The sequence below is a fragment of the Tupaia chinensis genome, unplaced genomic scaffold (genome assembly GCF_000334495.1).
Source record: "Tupaia chinensis unplaced genomic scaffold, TupChi_1.0 Scaffold000099_1, whole genome shotgun sequence".
In the NCBI taxonomy this organism is placed as follows: Eukaryota; Metazoa; Chordata; class Mammalia; order Scandentia; family Tupaiidae; genus Tupaia; species Tupaia belangeri.
In genome coordinates, this window is record NW_006159563.1 from 6,496,190 (window position 1) to 6,514,693 (window position 18,504).

The 18,504-nt window shown below is 40.0% G+C and overlaps 1 protein-coding gene across 1 annotated transcript in view; it reads left to right on the forward strand.

Annotated features, from left to right (window-relative positions):
• The first annotated feature begins 134 nt into the window (after positions 1-134).
• AP3B1 (adaptor related protein complex 3 subunit beta 1) overlaps positions 135-18,504 on the forward strand; it is a 276,448-nt gene continuing 258,078 nt past the window's right edge. Inside the window, exon 1 of the mRNA XM_006143530.3 lies at positions 135-405. Within this exon, the coding sequence (XP_006143592.1) occupies positions 278-405 (128 nt within the window). The 5' untranslated portion in view covers positions 135-277. The remainder of the gene's footprint in view (positions 406-18,504) is intronic.

Consider the following 18,504-nt stretch of genomic DNA (forward strand, 5'->3'; position numbering starts at 1 on the left):
GGCCGGGCTGGCCCCCAGCCTCTCAGCTACTCCTAAAACCCGGAGAAGTAAATCCGGGCAGCTGGAGTGGCCGGGGTGGGCTCCGGCCGGCCGGCACACTGGGCATGCGCAGGGAGTGGGCCGCTGGGTCGGCCGGCGAGCCGTGACGAGTCCGGAAGCGCCCGCGCGCGCCCCTCCGCCCGCGAACTAGTACAGTTTTGTTCCGCGTCCTCCCGACGGGAAGCCTTTGGAGAGAACCCCCGGCTGGACCGACCCGACTCGGACAAGCACCGCGACCATGTCCAGCAACAGTTTCGCTTACAATGAGCAGTCCGGAGGAGGGGAGGCGACGGAGCTGGGGCAGGAGGCGACCTCAACCATTAACCCCCCAAGTGCCTTCGGTCTCTTTAGCAGCGATTTGAAGAAGTGAGAATGGTTGGGGTGCGGGGATCGGACTTAGGAGCTGGGGACCCGGGAGGAGCGGGCGCCGGGATCCGGCTCCCAGGAGAGGGGCGAGGGCGCCCACGGTGTGTAGCAAAGCGGGGCAGTGGCTTTTCTCACGGGTGGGTGGCTTTGGGTTAGTGGAGGGTGATAGTTGTTGGAAGTTCGGGGTGCGTGTGTGGGAGTCTCGAGTTTTTAAGCTTCAGTCTAAGAACTACTTGAAGAGCTCAAGTCCCACCCTCAAAGACGTTGATGAGTTGCTGGGCCTGGGGACTGAAGTCTAAATTTTGAACACTAGTTAATTTAGTGTTTGCTGGATTGGACGTTGAGCAATTCCTTTATTAGAATGAAGGGAGTGTTTTTGGGATTGAGAGTAAATGTTGCTTTTTGGAAACGATGTTTAGACTCTAGAGTGTAGGGGCAAAGAGAGGTTGATGCTCTTTACGAATGGACAAAAACGAATTTATACCAGCGTTAATGTTCTTTGATAATATCCTTTGCATGAAAGGCCAAAAAACCAAAAAACAAACAAAACCCCCAAAAATCTAAAAGCTACAAACCAATCTAAGACAAAATAAGCATATCAATAGTGAATGCTTCAAAAAAGTATTACTAGGAACAAATTCTAAATTTTTACAGAATATTAAAGTGAATTTAAAAACTGAACATTAATAGTGTGCACTAAGTTTTGTAAAAAATTAGTAAGAGTCTTTTAAGTACAACCCAGAGTTAGAAAGAAATCCCCCAATTTTTTTTGGGGGGGGGAGTGGGAGAGGTTGGCAGAGGAATTGATGTACAGAATCTTGGAAACTTTGTTTATATTTCATCGTTACCATATTTGCAGTTTTCTTATTTTTGATTAAGTACTTACACTGTGTCACATAGTAGGCTCTCGTTTAATTCATGCTAAGTTAAAGTAGCTGTGCTGGTAGCCTTGTGAGCATCAGAAGAGTATAACTAAAGTTTAATGTAAATCTTACAAGATTGGGTAGTCTGGAAAGCGCTAGCAGTTTAAATAGGGATTAAAATTTGTGCTGAGATGATGTGAATCTTATTTATAGCATGTTAAATAGTTTTGTTTGTTTTCCTTGTTCTTAGATTAGGAAAGTTTAAAAATAAGTACTAATTTTATTTTTCATTCTGTGAATTTAATAGATTGTTTCCCTTTAACAAGGAACTAGGTGCAATTCTGCAGTTCCATTAACCAAATGTTTCAACTGAACTAACCTATAAACCTGCATCAGTCTATTTTAAATGGGAGTTATTTACAGTTAATTTACTTTTACAGTTTGTGAACATCTAAGATGTTTTTCTCTTAGATTTTTGTCAGACTTGGAAAAAAAAATGTGGCGTTGACTCTATGACCAGTGCTGTTGAGGTGACCTAGCAGGTTGGATTTAAAATAAAAATAGTAATAACATTTATTGAGTGTTTGTGCCTTTGTGCAAACCACTTAACATTTATTCTCTCACCCAGTCCTAATAATCTTGTGGGTTGTTACCAGATTATTCTCTGATCTCACTTTACAGATCAGGAAATTGGAGGTCACAAAGCTAGAACAAGGTGCTGTCTGAATTTGAACCCAGGTAGTCTAATTTCAGAGCTCATTTAGTTAAGCACTTGGATATGGTACTTACTACTTGATGAAATTTATGGTATTTTTTTTTTAAAGAGAGATTTTTGCTATAGACCATGTGCACTCGCCAGAGGGACAGAGACAGAAAGTGAGAAATCACCCCCCAACCCCCCCCAGGGAGATGGCCTGGCCACAGTCCCTTCTCCATTCTCCTTTCAGGATCTTGGGCACAGTGCCTGGCTGAGTTTCAAGCTGCTGGCTTTGGGACTAGAACCAAGATCAACTCTGTGGGGGTCCGGTAACATAACCTTTACGTCACCTGCTGGTCCCAAATTTATAGTACTTTTATTAGATCATGCATACAATTCACTAAAAGCTTAAAACCTCTAATAGTAACTGTCTACATTGTATTACTTTAAAATCTCCAGGACTTGGGACCAAGGTTTCAGTCCCCACTCTTGTGACTTGAAAAACTCTTGAGTGCACCTGCATATCCCCAGGATCCTCAAGGAGTGGAGAATTGGAGGGAAATGAACCCCCCCAGGGAGATGGCCTGGCCACAGTCCCTTCTCCATTCTCCTTTCAGGATCTTGGGCACAGTGCCTGGCTGAGTTTCAAGCTGCTGGCTTTGGGACTAGAACCAAGATCAACTCTGTGGGGGTCCGGTAACATAACCTTTACGTCACCTGCTGGTCCCAAATTTATAGTACTTTTATTAGATCATGCATACAATTCACTAAAAGCTTAAAACCTCTAATAGTAACTGTCTACATTGTATTACTTTAAAATCTCCAGGACTTGGGACCAAGGTTTCAGTCCCCACTCTTGTGACTTGAAAAACTCTTGAGTGCACCTGCATATCCCCAGGATCCTCAAGGAGTGGAGAATTGGAGGGAAATGAAGTGCGTCATTGGGTCTCATTGGGGCTCTCTCATTCTCCCTCACCTCCTTCCTCTTTCTTGTACCCATGCAAGTACCCTCTGACATTAAAAAAAAAGGGTAAACCAATCTCATATGTCAGTACTTTATAAATAGTAACCTCAGAGAGTCATTGTGTCTCAAGATGCAGTTCTAAATTTGTTTTTCTTTGGTAATTGTTCTCATTTTTATTAATGATATTTAATTTTAATTAGGGTCTATGGTATATATTTGTTTTTTAAAAATTTTTATTTAACACTTTGTTTTTAATGGTTCTAGGAGTTCAGAGCTCACTCTCCTTTTACTCATACTAGTCTATTTTTCATTAGTATCTTTAACTTATTGAGTAGTTTCAGATTATAGTTACTCAGTATTTATATAGAAAATATTTTCTCTGTTTATATAGAGGAATTCTCTCTTTCACAGATTCTTCCTAATATTAAATGATATAGTTTGTGTGAAGGTACCTAGCAAAGTTTTTGGCTCATAATTTTGCTTAATATTTTCGGTTCCTTTACTCTATTTAGTGATTCAGCTTCTACTAACATTTACTGTCTCATTAGCTACTGTTATTAATAAAATGAAGCTTGATTGGTTTGGTGGACCCTCTACAGAAGGAAACCGTGGTCTGGTGTCTCTATTGTATTGTGTCATCCAGAGGTTAATTGTATGTTGGTCCAGAAGTCATTTTTTTGCATTGCTCAGGCCTTCGGCATAGTTAGGGTTAAGCAACTTGGCAATGTCGTGTAGGTGTGGAATAAACTTTACAATCAGGATTTTTAAGGTCTTTCTTCTAGCCTTCAAATGCATCTTTATTTCCCAATTTGGGGTTATTCTTTATGCACAGTTCATTCCTTTTTGTTTTTACTAGAAATACTTAACAGTTTTCAGATCTTGCCTTTAAAAAGCTTAGAATGTAGTTGGAGAGATAAGACTAATGCAAACTAACAGACATACAAGCTATTAATGTTGATTCGGGTCATAATTCTCAATTTTTCAGTAGGTTGTACCTACTGAAAGTTATTTCTTAAAAGCCTTTATTTATGTAAATGATTTACTGGAGAAAATGTAAATGTTGGAATTTTAGAATGTCAAACCATTTTAGTGTGAGGTGCTGAAAATGCTGGAGCCCTGAGTTGGGAACATAAGACGAAGAGGCGCGGGCTCCTCATTGTGTGGATCTCTTTCAGTCATGCTCAGGAGTCAGTGTCGCAAATATGAAAAACCACACCACCCATGGCTTCGGTAGGCTACCGCTAGATGACTGATTGTCTTTCAGTTCCATAGATATTTCTCGAGTTCTAGTAACTCCATTTCTGATAACCATTCTTTTAATACTATTCAGCTGATAAAAGTTTATGTTCACTAGATTTGGTTTTAGAGATGCTAACAACAAGTTGGCTTATTTCATATGTGAAGTGAATTCTGCTTTTTTATTTACAGTACAAGGGGCACATTAATTATGAGGCAGTTTCAATGTTTTAATTGAGTTTTCACTAAGTAAATTTTATGTTTGCCCTAGGATGATGTTTATAAAAAGATAAAACTTTCTAAAAAACTTATTTATCATTATTTTTATTTTTTAATTTGACCAGAGAGACGGGGGTGGGGGTGGGGGGGGAGGCAAAGTGAGAAAACAATCTGCCAGGTCCAGGACTCAAACTGTGGTTGGCCATGTGGGAGTCCAGCACTTTAACCACCACACCACCTGCTGGCCCTGAAGCTTTTCATTTTTAAAGGCTTATTTAATTTTATTTATCACTATTATTTTTTAATTTGACCAGAGAGAGGCAGAGAGAGAAAGGGAAAGTTAGAAAGTAAGCCCCCAGGTCTGGGATTTGAACCACAGTGGGCCATGTGGGAGTCTAGCACCTTAACCACCATGCTCTACTGGCCCCAAAAGATCAAACTTTTTTGGTATTTGCAGTGTATTTCTATGTAGAAGAACTACTTGTTTTTGTCTTCATATAAGATAGTTTTTCAAAAAGCCAATTTCTCAAGGTAAGGATTATCATTTCTGTGTTGCCATAGAGTTCCGTTTATCATATAACTTAATTCTTGAAACTTACTTCAAATTCAAGTAAGATTTTACTGCATTGAAGAAAACTTTGATGAAATTTTAAAAATGCTTATAAGCAGTTCTACTTCCCAGCAGATTAAAAGTGTTCTATTTTATTTTGCTTCACTTGCATTTCTTCTTGACTTTCACATTTTGTAACAAATATTTAACCAAGAAAATGTTCATCCTTTAATAGAGGATTTTTTTTTTTTTTATGGCTTTTGCCATAGGGCATGTGCACTCACCAGAGGGAGACAAGAAGGAGACACAGAGAGAGAAAGTGAGAAAACACAACCTCCCCCCAGGGAAGATGGCCACACAGCAGTCCCTTCTCTGTTCTCCTCTTGGGATTTTGGTTTTGCATGCACATGTGCCCAGCCAGATTTTCAAGCTACCAGGTTTGGGACTTGAACCATTGTCAGCCATGTGGGAGTCCTGTTGGACCCTGAGGATATGTTATTTTTAAGATCGCTGATCTGGGGACCAGCAGATGGCATAATAGTTATGTCACTGAATGCCCATGTAGTCGACTGTGGTTTGAGTCCTGGACCTGGTGACTTAAAACTCATACCAGGTGTGTGTGCATGCACGCCCAAAATCTCGAGAGGAGAATGGAGGAGAAGGAATTATTGTGTGACTATCCTCCCTGGGGGGTAATTTCTCGCTTTCCTTCTCACTGTCTCTATCCCCCTCTCCCAAGTGCACGTGCGCTAAGGCAAAACCTCTACCAAAAAAAGAAAAAAAGATCACTGATCTGGTGAAATCTGAGGGAAAAAATCTGGAATATTTACATTTTATTTTTACTTACCACTACATCATAATATGCGAGATATACTATTTTAAAATATATTTAGAATTTAGAGCAGTGTTACTAGAGTGGAGTGATTACAACAAGCAAAGAGAGCAGACAGATGGTTGAAATGTTCTTTTTACTGCACGAAAAGTTACAAACGCTCGTAGAATGACAAATGTTATAGTCAAGTAATTTGATAGTATTGTCTTGTATATGTAACTAAATTACTGATAAAAATAATAACTGATAAAAAAAATAGTTTGTGGTCCAAATTCAAAATTTAAAGTAAAGAGCTCAAAGTAGGATTAACAAGAAGGAAATAATTTTTCTGTATTTCATGTTGTCATGAATAACTTTGGTTTGTGTACTTAGGGAAGACCTTTTTAGCATTTCAGCTGGAAAGAGTCCATAGATCTATAAAAGTGAGCAATGTATAGTCAATGTTTGCTTATTGATGGGCTGATTATTTATATTGTTGATAGGTACTGACCTAATCACAAGGCCAGTATCTTTAATTCCTTAGCTGAGTGAGTTGGCATGGCAGTGGCAAGTGTGAGACTAATGAAAAAAGCTGTGACTTGTTTTGTGATGCTGTAACAAAACACTTTAGGTATTTTATAAAGAATAGAATTTTATGTCTCAGAGTTCTTGAGGCTGGGAAGTTGAAGATCAAGATGCCAGCATGTTCAAGGATCAGGTGAGAGCTGCTCTCTTGCTTCCAACATGGCACCTTCTTGCCGCATCCCCTGCTGTGGTGTCAGGCAGAAGGGCAAGCGAACTTAACATAGTGTGAAGCCTCAAGACCTTGATCTCATTCATGAGGGGAGGATCCCTCATGATCTAGTTGCCTCTTTTTCTTTCTTTCTTCTTTCTTCTTTCTTTTTTTCTTTTTAATTTAGCAGAGTTTAATTGAGCAAAAAATAATTCGTGATTCAGGCAACCCCCAGAATGGCTTTTGAGGAACTCTGACATGCTTCACAGTCCATTAACTTACCTAGTTATTTCTTTAAGGTCCCACATTAGCCATTAAGTTCTAATGCCGGAATTTTGGAGGGGACACATTTAAGCCATTGAAGGCTGTTTCTAAAACCAGGGCTGGCAGAACTAGATATCATCCAACTTTACTCTTGGAATGGGCTTTCTTCAAGTTTCTCAAAGTCTAGATTAAGAATATGATCATGAGAAGTTAGTAGAAAATGAAGGCAGAGAGAAAAGGGGCAGAATGGAAGGTGGAGGAAGCCTATAGGGCCTTTTAAATCATTATAGAGACTTTGGGTTTTACTGAGTGAGAAGCCATTTGAGGGTTTTCAGTAGGATACGCATTTAGAAGATGGTAACTATTATGTGCTACTTTGTTGCAGTTATTTTTACTGCTTTCAAAAAGATTATAATCTGTGGGTACCTGGAATGTGTTCATTTATTTCTAGTGTTCTTTCTAAATAACTTTTTTTTGTTTTGTTTTGGGAGATGTTTTTGCTATAGGGTGTGTGCTCTCGCCAGAAAGACAGACAGAGACTGAGAGACAGAAAGCGAGAAATCCCCCCCTCCCCCCCCCAGGGAGGATGGCCACGCCGTAATCTCTTCTCCATTCTCCTCGGGATCTTGGGCACGCATGCACATACACCCGGTGTGAGTTTAAGCCATGGGGTCTGGGACTCGAACTGAGGTTGACTACATGGGAGTCCAGCGACATAGCCATTATGCTAACTGCTGGTCCCTGAAATAACTTTTTAAAAAATTATTGAAGTAATGATTGATTCAAATATGAGTACCTTCTATATGTTAGATGCTGTTTTGATGCTGGGACTTAAGCAGTGCACAGAATGGCTGCTCTCATGGAATATATTGATACATTCTGGTAGGCTAGACAGGCAATGAACAAGTCATTTATGGTGGTAGTGCTTGTCAGCCAGGAAGGAGGTTAGCGAGTTAGAATGGGGTTGGGTTGACATTTGAAATCGCAGGGTCAGGAAGTGATCCTTGAGAACTTGTTAATGGAGCACATACCTGAAGGAAGTGAAGGACTGAAATGCTGCTAGCTGGGTAAGACTATCCAGTCAAGAAGGAAGAGCAAGTGCTCAGGCCCAGAAGCAGGAGAGTTTCTGACCTGGGAGAGGAACAACAAAGAGGCCATTGTGGCAAGAGTAGGAATGCATGAAGAGTAAGCAGGAAGTTAGTAGAAGGTGAGGTTAGAGAGGTAATGGGGGTGGGGGGGGGTTGTACAAAATTGGAGCTAGATTGTGAAGCGCTCATCATTATGAGCCCTTTGTTTTTACAGAGTGAGACGGAATGTCATTGGGGAATTTTAAGCAGAGTACGGAAATGATCCAGTTCACCTTTTGAAAGGAATTCTTTGCCTGAAGTAGGAATAGTCTGTAGATCTTAGGCAGGGATACCATCAGGGATATTATTGCGGTAATTTAGACAATAGATGATGACCAGATAAAATTGGTGCTAGTAGAGAGAAGTGGTTGAATTCTATATATATTTTAAAGGTAGAATCAATGAGATTTGCTGGTGGTTTGGATGTGATACATATGTGAGAGAAAAATAAGAATGGAGGGGCTAGGTGGTCACATGTGTATCGGGACGCACATGGGACAGGTCCTGGGTTTGAGTTCTTGGACTACCCTGAACATGCTGGCATGTTAAGACTGGAGCTAGATTGTGGCATGATGACCCTGTTGGGGATGCCTTTCTCTCTCATTGAAGAAACACATAAACTTGTAAAAAAGAAGGAGGCTGAAAGAAATCCTCTCTCTTAAAAAAAGAAATCTTAGGAGACCATTGTTTTGGGTCAAGGTGGTGGCACAGTTGTGGTACAGTGTCTCATGTGAGACAGTTCCACATGAGAAGCTTCTTAGTTCAAGCCCAGAGACCTCCTTGAGTACACCAGTCTTGTGTGTACCCATAATCTATAGCTGGCTGAGGCGGAGGGTAGATTACCTCTGTTGGGGGTGCCGACTCTCGGTTGCTCTTGCTCTTGGCAGAATTAAATAAACTTATAAAAAGTTTAAAAAAAAAGAGAATAGATGCAAAGAGGTGTTTTTTTTTTTTCCTACACAGCTGGAAATTGGGAATTGCTATTGACTAAAATGAAGACTGTGCAGAGTATTTTTTTTTTTAAAGGAGAGAGGGGATCTAGTGCTTTGTAATGTGGAGTTTGAGATGCTTATTAGTCATCCAAGTGGAGATGTTAAGTAGGCAGTTGATAATATGAGTCTGGTGCTTACAGAGGAGGAGTTAGATTAATGACATAATGGTGGGCGTCATCAGGTTACAGATGGCATGAGATGCTATGGGATTGAGACACCATGGGAGTGAGTGTTGAAAGAAGAGGTCAGAGTGCTAAAACGTGTAGTGTCCCTGGAGTAATTCTGTCCAATAATGTAAATAGGTCAAGTAAGATGATTACTAAGAAGTGATTTGGGGATTTGTCCATGTGGAGAACTTGATGACCTTGACAAGCAGTTCAGGTGAATAACTGCAGAAAGCTTGATGCATGGGTATGAGTGAGAAAGGAGGCCCAGCCCTAGTGGCACTGGGTGTAGCATATTGAACTGTAGTGCTGGAAGCCACAGGACCAACTGTGGGTTCAGATCCCCTGACCAGTGGAGAAGCTACAAGGCTGAGGGGAGGGGATTGTGGCATGAAGAGATCCTGTTGAGGATGCTTCTCTTTCTTCCTCTCTTTTATGCATACGAGTGCACATGTATGGGACCCACTCTCTATCATAAATGATGGTAATAAAACTTTAAAAACAAAGAAAAAAGAAAAGGAATTGTAGTTAGTGTGTATTTTCAGGTATAGGGGAGTAGAGAAGTAGAGTGGTATTTGGAAAGGAATGTTATGGCAAAAGATTTTTAAAAATAAATATTTAATTTTATTTACTGTTGTTATTTTTAAAATTTGACTAGCAAGATGCAGAGAGAGAAAGAAGGAAATGAGAAAGCAAGCCACCAGGTCTAGAACTTGAACCACTGTTGGCCATGTGGGAGTCCCGTGTCTCAACCACCAGGCAACCTATTGGCCTCGAGGGATTTTTTTTTTTTTTTAAGTTGGGAGAAATTATTATCTTGTTTGGTGATGGAACCAACTGAAGAAACACTGATGATGCAATAGAGAGGGAAGAGAATCATTAGATTGATAACCTCTCTTCTTTATAGAAAATTTAGCAAATATAGGATTAGATTACAAAACCAAACCAAACCACAGTTTGAATGCCCAGAGGGAGACTGGAGCTAGATTGTGGCATGATGACCCTGTTGGGGATGCCTTTCTCTCTCATTGAAGAAACACATAAACTTGTAAAAAAGAAGGAGGCTGAAAGAAATCCTCTCTCTTAAAAAAAGCAATCTTAGGAGACCATTGTTTTGGGTCAAGGTGGTGGCACAGTTGTGGTACAGTGTCTCATGTGAGACAGTTCCACATGAGAAGCTTCTTAGTTCAAGCCCAGAGACCTCCTTGAGTACACCAGTCTTGTGTGTACCCATAATCTATAGCTGGCTGAGGCGGAGGGTAGATTACCTCTGTTGGGGGTGCCGACTCTCGGTTGCTCTTGCTCTTGGCAGAATTAAATAAACTTATAAAAAGTTTAAAAAAAAAGAGAATAGATGCAAAGAGGTGTTTTTTTTTTTTCCTACACAGCTGGAAATTGGGAATTGCTATTGACTAAAATGAAGACTGTGCAGAGTATTTTTTTTTTTAAAGGAGAGAGGGGATCTAGTGCTTTGTAATGTGGAGTTTGAGATGCTTATTAGTCATCCAAGTGGAGATGTTAAGTAGGCAGTTGATAATATGAGTCTGGTGCTTACAGAGGAGGAGTTAGATTAATGACATAATGGTGGGCGTCATCAGGTTACAGATGGCATGAGATGCTATGGGATTGAGACACCATGGGAGTGAGTGTTGAAAGAAGAGGTCAGAGTGCTAAAACGTGTAGTGTCCCTGGAGTAATTCTGTCCAATAATGTAAATAGGTCAAGTAAGATGATTACTAAGAAGTGATTTGGGGATTTGTCCATGTGGAGAACTTGATGACCTTGACAAGCAGTTCAGGTGAATAACTGCAGAAAGCTTGATGCATGGGTATGAGTGAGAAAGGAGGCCCAGCCCTAGTGGCACTGGGTGTAGCATATTGAACTGTAGTGCTGGAAGCCACAGGACCAACTGTGGGTTCAGATCCCCTGACCAGTGGAGAAGCTACAAGGCTGAGGGGAGGGGATTGTGGCATGAAGAGATCCTGTTGAGGATGCTTCTCTTTCTTCCTCTCTTTTATGCATACGAGTGCACATGTATGGGACCCACTCTCTATCATAAATGATGGTAATAAAACTTTAAAAACAAAGAAAAAAGAAAAGGAATTGTAGTTAGTGTGTATTTTCAGGTATAGGGGAGTAGAGAAGTAGAGTGGTATTTGGAAAGGAATGTTATGGCAAAAGATTTTTAAAAATAAATATTTAATTTTATTTACTGTTGTTATTTTTAAAATTTGACTAGCAAGATGCAGAGAGAGAAAGAAGGAAATGAGAAAGCAAGCCACCAGGTCTAGAACTTGAACCACTGTTGGCCATGTGGGAGTCCCGTGTCTCAACCACCAGGCAACCTATTGGCCTCGAGGGATTTTTTTTTTTTTTTAAGTTGGGAGAAATTATTATCTTGTTTGGTGATGGAACCAACTGAAGAAACACTGATGATGCAATAGAGAGGGAAGAGAATCATTAGATTGATAACCTCTCTTCTTTATAGAAAATTTAGCAAATATAGGATTAGATTACAAAACCAAACCAAACCACAGTTTGAATGCCCAGAGGGAATCGGCTAGTATGATACATTATAGATCTTCCAGTTTTTTTTTCTGTTGCATGTATGCATGCATATGTGTGCACACACACAGTAGTCCCTTACTACCTGTGGGGGATTGGATCCAGTACCCCCCTCCCTTGCAGATATCAAAATCCTAGGATGCTTAAGTCTCTTACGTAAAATGGCATAGTTTTGCATATAACCTATACACATCATCCTATATATTTTAAATAATTTCTAGATTACTTTTAAGTAACCTTACCATCAAATGTAAGTGAAAAGGAAAATATCAATACAGCAATAAACTTCTTTGGCATCTCTTCTAGAGAACTGTCTTCCTCCATTTCAAACCAATTGGTGTGGCCTGGCTGCCTCCATGGTTGATTGAATCTACTGACGTGGTGTGGAAGGCCAATTGTGTGTGTTTGTGTGTATGTATGTGTGTGTGTGTGTTTGGAGGAGAAGGGAGTGCGGCGTGTCCATCTCTCCCCCGGAGGGTGATTTCTCGCTTTCTATCTCTCTGTCTCTCTCTGTCTTTCTGGCGAGTGCACACTCCCTATTGCAAAAACCTCTCCAAAAAAAAAAAAAAAAGGGAACAACCTAGCAAAAAAATGAATACTAGTGATGTTAGATGATAGAATGACCAGTACTTTCTGTACATGCCTGTGTTTACCAGGCAGAGAGAATAACATATACATAGGTTTAGAGCTGTACCATTCAATGCAGTGGCCACTAACCAAATGTTACTATTTAAATTAAATTTAATTAAAATAAAGCATTCAGCTTCTCCATTACACTATCCACAATTCCTGTGCTTAGTGTAGCTAGCAGTTACTATCTCAGATACTGTAAATAAAGATTATTTTCATGATCATAAAACATTTTATTGGGCGGTAAGGATTTAGGGCTTGTTTGGGGAACAAAAAAAAGTTTAGTGTGGCTGGACTACAGAGTTGGGAAGAAATGAGGGACTGGTGAACTTTTTTTTTTTTTTTTTTTTGGAGAGATTTTCACTGTAGGGCGCGTGCGCTCGCCAGACAGACAGAGAGAGACATAGAGACAGAAAGCGAGAAATCACCCCCCAGGGGGGATGGTCACGCCGCAATCCCTTCTCCTCCATTCTCCTCTCGGGATCTTGGGCACGCATGCACACGCGCCCGGCGTGAGTTTTAAGCCACCGGGTCCGGGACACGAACCGCGGTCGACTACGTGGGAGTCCAGCGACATAGCCATTACGCTAACTGCTGGTTCCCAAGGGACTGGTGAACTTTGATAAGGAGATAATCAGGGTGTGTGTCATGAAAGATTCAGAAATTTGACGTTATCATGAAGTTTTGCATAGTAAGGAGCTACCAGAGGATTTTAAGTCTAAGAGCAACATGATGAGAATTATCTTTTAGATAGATCACACTGGCTGCACCTAGGTTTTTGGGCTGAACAGGTAGGGGAAGGGTACTAGTATTCTATGATATTGGAAACACAGAACAAATTTGGAGTAAGATGAGGAAGTGTTGAGTTCCATTTCGGAGCTATTGGGTTTGAGTTGACAGTTGGGCATCCGCTAAACAGTTAAATAGATATGGTTCTCAGGAGAGCTACCTGGGCTAGTGATAGATTTGGGAGACATTGGTTGATAGATAATATTGGAAGCCATTGAATGGGAAGTGTGTGGTATGTGGGAAGAAAGCCGATGAGGAATCTTAGTAAAGACTACACTGAAGGGAGTGAGCATTGGAGCTCACTTTAGAAAACTGAGAAGAAAGAATAAAGTTTGTGGAAACCATGGAAATTGATTATACAGAGTTTAAGATCTAGGAAAAGGCCAAACCTAGCCCCTTCTTTTGTAGGAGAAAGACTATAGGCAAATTGTTTATTGTGTGGTTTGTTGAGGCAATATGGCATCGTGGTCAGGCACCACTGTAGGCCTGTGGCCTCCTGTGCCTGGTTGTGAACTTACCGCAGAGTAAGTAAGTAGTACTTGGGCAAGTTACTTTACTACTCTGTGTCCTTAATATCTGTAAAATGGGGATGAGAATGATAACGTACCTACATCAATTGAATGATTGTGACAATTACATATTTAACATATAAATAGTAACTGTCTGATATGTAATAAACACAGTAATTACAGTCAACTGAACCTTTTTGAAGTTTTGTTTTTAATGTAGTGTACTTGTTTCAACTATTAAAATTTTATAATTTCTAATTTTCACATTAATCATTGCTTCCAGTTTGTTACACTCTTTTTAAATTTTATTTCTTTCATGAGAAAGAGAGAGAAAATGTGAGAGAGTGACAAGATCTTATGCCACAATCTCCCCATCCCCAGCCTTTCAACCAGTCAGGATTACAGGCACACGACCCGTGCACACATGTACAAGTCAACCCTGGAACTGAACCCTGATCTCCCAAGTGTTTTCCAGCATTACAGAACCCTGCGTTACATGGCTTCCCACACTGCAGGGCTTTATGGTACTGTCACACCACCATGACTGGGCCGGCTTTGTGTTTTTAATTTTTAAATTATCCTTAAATTTTATACTATTGCTTTTCTGAATCATATTTGACAAGCATTTGAAACAGCTAAATTATGTACAATATTTTTATTGTGTACCACATAAAAATAAAGTTACTAAGCAGTAGGTAAGTTCTTCTGTGTGATTACAAAGGACTTGACAGCAAATACTATAGTACAGGAATAAAAAGTGTATTTGTCATACAATTTTTACATAACCTTCAGTCTTGCTGAAAATGGTTCTTGAAGAAGGAACTTTTTTCTCATATTTTCCTAAAAGAAGAGAGGCTTTTGTATGTTTGCTTTAACAGAAATGAAAGGAGAATGTTTGGGAAGGAGTCAAATGGTCAGCAGTGCTAGCTGCTGGTGAGTAATCAAGTAAAATAAGGTCAGGAGAAACGTTTATTGGATTTAATGATAAGGCTGTAGTTGGTGGCCTTGGTGGTGGTGACAGCAGTGTCAGGGGATGCTGAGTGTAGAAATCAGATTGCAGCAGATTGACTGATGTGTGAGAAGTGAGTAAAAGAATAACATTTCTCCATAGAACTTGTCTTTCAGGAGGAAGAGAAAGGTTGAAAATTGTAGGGAGACATGGAGTTGAAGGAGCTTTTTTTAATGGTTGGAGAGAATTGAGAATATGTAAGTACTGGTTAGAAGGAGGCAGTGGAGAAGGTTATCGAAATGAAAGAGAGAGATCGAGATCCACAGTACAACAGAGAGAAGGAGGACAGGGTAGATTTGGAGGCTGGTAAGTTTATAGGGGGAAATGGTTAGACCATCTGAGAGAGTGGGAGAGGAAGTGGCAGAGGTCAAGTCTGAACAGAGATCTGAAGAACCTGCTAGAGACAGTGGTAAGGTTTGCTGGCAGAAAACACCAGAAAGGATTATTGTATGATGTGAGGATTTGCCTGGTTGAGATTGGAGACCATTGATTTATATTGTCAGTAGTCGGATTCTTTTCTTTAGAAGCATTCAGCAGTTATGCATAGACATAAAGAAAATAGTCAATTCCTGGTACACAACTGATTTTTTTTTTTTTTTTTTTTTTTTTTTTGCTAGATGAGTACTGTGAGTGACAGGTTGGTGATGAAGTTTAAGATGTTGGTAAGAAAGATGGTGATGTTATTAAACATGGTATCCAAGCTGGAGGGGGGGGAAATGTAAGGTAGAACCCTTATAGAAAAAAAATGGAGGGGTCAGGGGACTAGAGGGCTCTAAGGGGACAGACAGGTGGAGTGGGAGTGCTAGGAAGATAGGCTGTGATCAGAAAGAGCTATGTGATCTTAATAGTTCAGAGATTGAGTAGTTTTAGGTGTTCAGAGGCTTAGGGTATGAATAGCTGAGAGTTACCTGGCAGTGAGAATCAGTATGATTAGACCAAAGAACTTGGAGGATGGGTTTCCAGGTACTTGTTGAATTGCTCAGTATCAAAGCCAGAGGTAAAACTGTCTTAACTGAGTGGAGGAGTAAATGAAAGGGACCAGCAGTTAGTGTAATGGCTATGTCATTGAATTCCCATGTAGCCGACTGTGATTTGAGTCCAGGACCTGGTGGCTTAAACTCACGCCGGACAGGTGTGCGTGCGTGCCCAAGATCCCAAGAGGAGAATGGAGGAGAAGGGATTGCAGTGTGGCCATCTCCACTGGAGGGGGGGCGGTGATTTCTCACTTTCTGTCTCTCTGTGTGTCTCTGTCTTTCTGGCAAGTGCATGTGCCCTATAGCAAAAACCTCTCAGAAAACAAACAAACAAACAAACAAAAACAAAAACAGATAGGGGTAGCTGAGGTCAGTGGTAGTTTTTTCTGAAGATATTTTCTATGTGTGAGGATGCATTAAGTATCAGAGATCATTTTTTCTTCTGGTATAGTCCTCCATCCCCTTTTATTGATAGTGTAACTGTGTTTTTTTAAATATTTATTTAATTTCATTTGTTATTATTTTTAATTTGACGAGAGAGAGAGAGAGAGAGAGAAGAGAGAGAAGAGAGAGAAAGGGGGAAAGTGAAAAAGCAAGCTGCCAGGTTCAGGACTTGAACCATGATCAGCCATGTGGGAATCCAGTGCCTTCAACCACCAAGCCACCTGCCAGCCCCATTCATTGTGTTCTTTATGTGATAACTGTTAGAAAACTTAGAGCAAAATGTATAGTTTAAAACTACCAAGTATATTGAACTCTGTGGCATGACATCATTATTTTAATTCCTTTTCCTAATTAAAATTTTAAAGTCAGCTATATATTATGAGTAATTAGATTACCCCTTCCTCCAATTAAAATTGGGAAACCGGGCAGAGTATAGGTAAATGTATCTAAGAAACTGATAAATGTTCTGTTAGAAACAGTAGCAATTACTTTTGTTATTCATCTCTGTCACTTCATATCACCACCACCATAATTGTCAAATGTTTATTTAGTGGTTACTTTGTGTAGTCTTTGTTTTGGTGAATAAAAACAAGGATTATAATAATAACACCCTAAGTTTATATAGTACTTTTATTCTCTGTGGTTATCTGGTCATTTTCTCCTTGTACCTTAGTCTTCCTATAACAATGCTTTCTTTCTCTGTCTCTCTCTGTCTCTTTCTATGGTGAGCACATATGCCCTATAGCAAATTAAAAAAATAATAAAATTAATAAACAGTTAAAAAATAAATAAAAAGACAGATTGAGTTTTTCAAGGTCAATGGATACTTAGAATTTCTTTAAAGAGATTATGTCTTTGGGATCAGCAGATGGTGCAATGGTTATGTCACTGCGCTCCCACGTAATTGACCATGGTTGGAGTTCCGGACCTGTTACACCAGGCATGTGTGTGTGCGTGCCTAATATCCCAAGAGGAGAATGGAAGAGAAAGGATTACAACATGGCCATCCCTTATGGGGGTGGGGTGGGTGGTGTGAGTTCTCATTTTTATTGTCTCTCTGGTGAGCTCACGTACCCTATAGCAAAAATCTCTCTCTCTAAAAAATAAGAGAATATGTGTTTAAGTACTTAGAAGTCAGAATTTCTGTTTACACATGCACACACACACACACAGACACACACACACACACACACACACACACGTGCAGAGTACCAGCTATCCTAATATTTTATATAAAGTATTTTTCATATTTAAAAACTTTCTTTTCTTTTCTTTTCTTTTCTTTTCTGTTCTTTTCTTTTCTTTTCTTTTCTGTTCTTTTCTTTTCTTTTCTTTTCTGTTCTTTTCTTTTCTTTTCTTTTCTGTTCTTTTCTTTTCTTTTCTTTTCTGTTCTTTTCTTTTCTTTTCTTTTCTGTTCTTTTCTTTTCTTTTCTTTTCTGTTCTTTTCTTTTCTTTTCTTTTCTTTTCTTTTTCCTTCCTTCCTTCCTTCCTTTCTTTCTTTCTTTCTTTCTTTTTAGTTTTGTTACAAGGTGCATAGGCTCACCAGAGTGAGAGAGTGAGACAGAGACAGAGAGAGGAGGGAAAGTGAGGAATCACCCTCCAGGGAGAATAACCACACTGCAGTCCCTTCTCTTCCATTCTCCTCTCAGGATTTTGGGCACATAAACACATACACTTGACGTGATTTTCCAGCTGCTGGCTCTGGGACTTGAACTGTACAGTTGGCCACGTGGGATCCTCTTTCCTAAATATGCCACCTGTTGGCCCAGTATTTAAAAACTTCCATTCATGTTGTGAAAACTATTTTTAAAAGTCACAATATAGATTGGTCAGTGGTATGCATTGTATGTTTCTCCAATTTAAAGCCAAATGTCTTTTAAAAATGACAATTACTTATAGAGTCGACTCATTTTTCAACAGAGAGCAGGCTTTAAGGGCATCACATACCCCTAAGTGGTAGACACTTTCAGATTCTATTCCTGTCAAGTAGGAATTTATGAAGACATTTTATTCTGTTTTAAGGTCTCCATAGCCTTCTTCAGGAAGCTTGGCAGGGCATGTGACTTTTAAAAAAAGTGTGATAGATAACATATGACATTAGATTTACCATCTTAACCATTTTCAAGTATGTAGTTGAGTATAGTCACATTATTGTTGAACTTTTTCATTTTGTGACTTTTTTTTGTTTGGAGAGGTTTTCGCTATAGGGCGTGTGCGCTTGCCAGACAGACAGAGACAGAGAGATAGGAAGCGAGAAGTCACCCCCCAAGAGGGATGGCCACGCCACAATCCCTTCTCCTCCATTCTCCTCTCAGAATCTTGGGCACGCACACACTCGCACCCGGCGTGAGTTTAAGCCACCAGGTCCGGGACTCCAACCGCGATTGACTAAGTGGGAGTCCAGCAACATAACCATTAACGCTAACTGCTGGTCCCCATTTTGTGACTTTTTACAACCTGAAATTTTCACTGCAATTTCAAGTGCTTTAGGGGCAAAGCTTATCTAGGGTTGCAATTGCATTTTGGTTTCCTCAATTCCATACACAGAATACTGATCCA